General features: G+C 38.7%; 1 protein-coding gene across 1 annotated transcript in view; it reads left to right on the top strand.

Moving 5' to 3' along the window:
• Positions 1 to 3301, top strand: part of ZFAND4 (zinc finger, AN1-type domain 4) — a 19701-nt gene that overhangs the window by 14858 nt on the left and 1542 nt on the right. The window contains exons 10-12 of the mRNA XM_009078199.1: positions 780 to 813; positions 844 to 857; positions 2271 to 2379. Coding sequence (XP_009076447.1) covers positions 780 to 813; positions 844 to 857; positions 2271 to 2379 — 157 coding nt within the window. The remainder of the gene's footprint in view (positions 1 to 779; positions 814 to 843; positions 858 to 2270; positions 2380 to 3301) is intronic.

Here is a 3301-nt window from a genome sequence, read left to right on the forward strand (position 1 = left end):
CATAATTAAAGATAACTCTTTAATCTTTCCTGATATCTCACGCATAGAGAGGACAGAAATAATTTATCTTTGTAAGGCACGTGGCTTTTAGAGTCATTGCTGTATTACATTGCTATAGCATGGTTAGGCTTTTAATATTTGAAGCAATTCTTTAACATACAGGTGGCCTTTATTATTCTTTTACATTCACATCTTAGGTAGACATAACTGTGACTCTTTCCTAGCTTTTTTTAATATTTAATGAATCCTGCATGTCATCTATAGATATAAACAGGACTTTCTGCACTGAAGTTTCCAAACAGTTCTGTAAGTACTTCCGAGTGTACTAAAATCAGAGCCAAATTTTTCAGTAGCTTTATCTTTGGCACTTCACCCTGAGCAAAAGAGAAGCAGGGAAGAAGCAATAAGGACATGAATGCTGCAGAACACTGATACCGTGCAGATTTTTCACTATTTTTTGTTGTGGTCATCATTCTTTCCACCCTAGTCGTGGTAACTGTGGAGTGCTAATGCACTAACGAATATAGATGTGTTCTGCCTAGATATTAATTTCTTATGTGATTTATTCTCATGGGAAGAAAGGATTTGTCTAAATTAATACTTTTAAAACTCTTAAGACAGTGAGCTAAAGATTTTCAGCACATCTAACTTTTCTTCTTCACATCTTTGACATGCAGTCTGCAGGTTTGCTTTTCTTTCTGTATGGCCTTAGGAAGAGAGAGGCAGGCATGTATTCCAGGATTTTAAGATCTGGGTATAGAGAGTGAGCTAGAAAATAGATGTTCAAATATCAGCTGCAGCAGGAAAAATGATGTAATGTGGGAGCAAAAGCTGCTAAAATAGTGGGTTATGCCTTTGTTTCACAACTAGGGGTACAGCATTGACTTGGCAGTCAATTAATATACAGGTCTGTCCTTAGCTACTCCTTGGTAAAAGAGGTGTTACCCTAAGAGCCATGTGTGTATGATGGGGAAGCCTACTAACATCTGCATCATTCTGCATAGAATTATGAAGAGGCCAGTCTTCTGGTATATCTTATGCCAGACAAAAGTGTATTTTCCAAAAGATACCGGACATGAGAAAGACCAAGCTGGTGTTGTCATATCCTGCAGGCTCTTGAGGGAGTCATGACTGGTAATGATCTCTTGTATAATGGGCCAAAGGGCAAATTCAGCTTCTGTGTAGTTGCTGTAGGGTCCTGAAGTGTGAGGACAGGTGTATTGTTTTTTCTTTTAAGTATGGTCCACAGGGCTGGCTGTCTCCAAGTTCTGTCTCTTTCACAAACTGGGTTAAGTGATGCTTCTGAAATAATGTACTTTTAGATGCTGAAATTGCTAGTGTGGACAGACATTGCCTGCAAGTTTCAATGCTGGATAGCAGTGGGGTGGGAGTGGTTGGTAGTGATGACTGCGATGTGCAGTGACTGCCTGCTGTTCCTATTGAGTGCAACCTGCTGTGTCTCAGCCAAGAAATGACTTGGGATTAAAGGTGTGCTGGACAAAAAACACTTCTGAACTCATGAGATCTCTTTTTGAGAGCATCCTGACAGTATAGAGGTGGAAACACCGAAAGAGTATTTGAAAGGATGCATTGCTCACTTTCCCTGTCCCAACATGTGGGAAATAGGCATAAACAAGTTGCAGACAAAGAACTTATTTCTACAGAGGGAAGGAAGATACCTTTTCTTTATGTGCTCTCCAGTTAATAAAGCAACAGCCAATAATTACGTGGCAAAAAGTAAAGTAAATTTTTTAAGTATAGAAATATAACATCTCCAAAGTGCCTTATATAACCATATAGCTAAATAGAGACCTGCAGACTAGTACTATACTTTTCTTGCAATTACTTATTGGGCAAACTAGTGTACTGAATATCCCAGGTGCTTGGTACTGGAATGCCCACCTGATTCTTTGTAAAGCCATTGTGTGCAGTGCTTTCCCAGTCACATTATGTGTGTTCATTTTGCATTTGGGAGACCATTAGACGTGTTTCTTGATTTCTTCTGTAACTTCTTGCTTATGTGAACTTTTAGCAGGTATTAAAAATAACAGTTCAGTCTTCCAAAGGTGCTCATAGGCTTGTGATGTTTTCTGTTTTGGCTTTCAGGGTTTTTTTCCCCCCCCCCCTCTTTTTAGGCTTTGGTATTCCCACATAAAGTATTCTAAGAAATGCAAAATGAATCTGTGTTTAAAAGATCAAATATATCTAGTTTGTGAATAAGTCAAAATAAAATGTCTTTGCTGTCTTTCTACTTCTGAAAGCAGGTGAAGCAACCCATCTTCCACCTGTGAATGGCTTAATCCAAGCAAAAAAGAAAATTACAAAGCACTGCTTTCTTTGTGGCAAGAAAACCGGATTGGCAACCAGCTATGAGTGCAGGTAGGCTAAGTGTGTAACCAGCTGATACTTAAAATTGATAGCTGAGTTAACCCAAAGATTTTCTTTGCTGCAGGGTATTCCTTAAGCGTAGCAAATGTTAAAAAAGTTGCAGTTCTCAGTTCATCAAAACTGCAGGAATTAAAACTCAGGAATGTTGTACCTGTTATGCTCTTGAGGTGTATGTTCTTCCAGAAAGGTCAAGAAAAGCAAGGTATTGGAATGGGAGATACCAAGAAATATAGAACATGATAACACAAAAAGAACAGTAACATTTTATACTGGTGTAACGAGAACTTGCTACAGATACATGTGCTGCAAAGTTTCTTGACGATAATGATATTAACAACTTGAGGAAAATTTAGTTTTGTTACAGTTTTTCAGTTTCCCTGAAATTTGGCCCCGTTACAACATATCTGCACAGTTAATGAATTTACACAAATTTGTGTTCAACAGCTTTTTGATTTTGTGTGTTCTGTTTCTTGCAAGACTTCAGTCACCTCTGAGCATCTAGAGCATCTCAAAAGCAAAACCAGAATGCTGGTCCCCCAAATGATGTGTTGCAGACAGCACAATGAGACCTGGTGCTTGGTGGTAATCAAATGAAACTTTAAAAAAAAAAAAAAAAAACAAACCAGAAAAAAAACCCCAACGTCTTCTCTGTTGATCTTTGTCCTCAAAATATTTTCCCCCCAAGATACTCTTCTCTTAGTATTGTTTCCCACGAGCTAATCAAGGCTGGGAGCTGCTGCACTGTGAGGGCTACATTTGAAGCTGATCTTGGTTCATGTCAGTCAACAGCAAAATGAACAAGACTTCTGCCATTGGGGAATTGTACAGGAGAGTTTCAGGATGAGGAGTTGTCTCCTTACTGACTCCTCAGTATTTGATTTGAAATGGTTTTGGACACTGCACACTTTCCTGC

Source organism: Acanthisitta chloris, unplaced genomic scaffold (genome assembly GCF_000695815.1).
Source record: "Acanthisitta chloris isolate BGI_N310 unplaced genomic scaffold, ASM69581v1 scaffold43047, whole genome shotgun sequence".
NCBI classification, from domain to species: Eukaryota; Metazoa; Chordata; class Aves; order Passeriformes; family Acanthisittidae; genus Acanthisitta; species Acanthisitta chloris.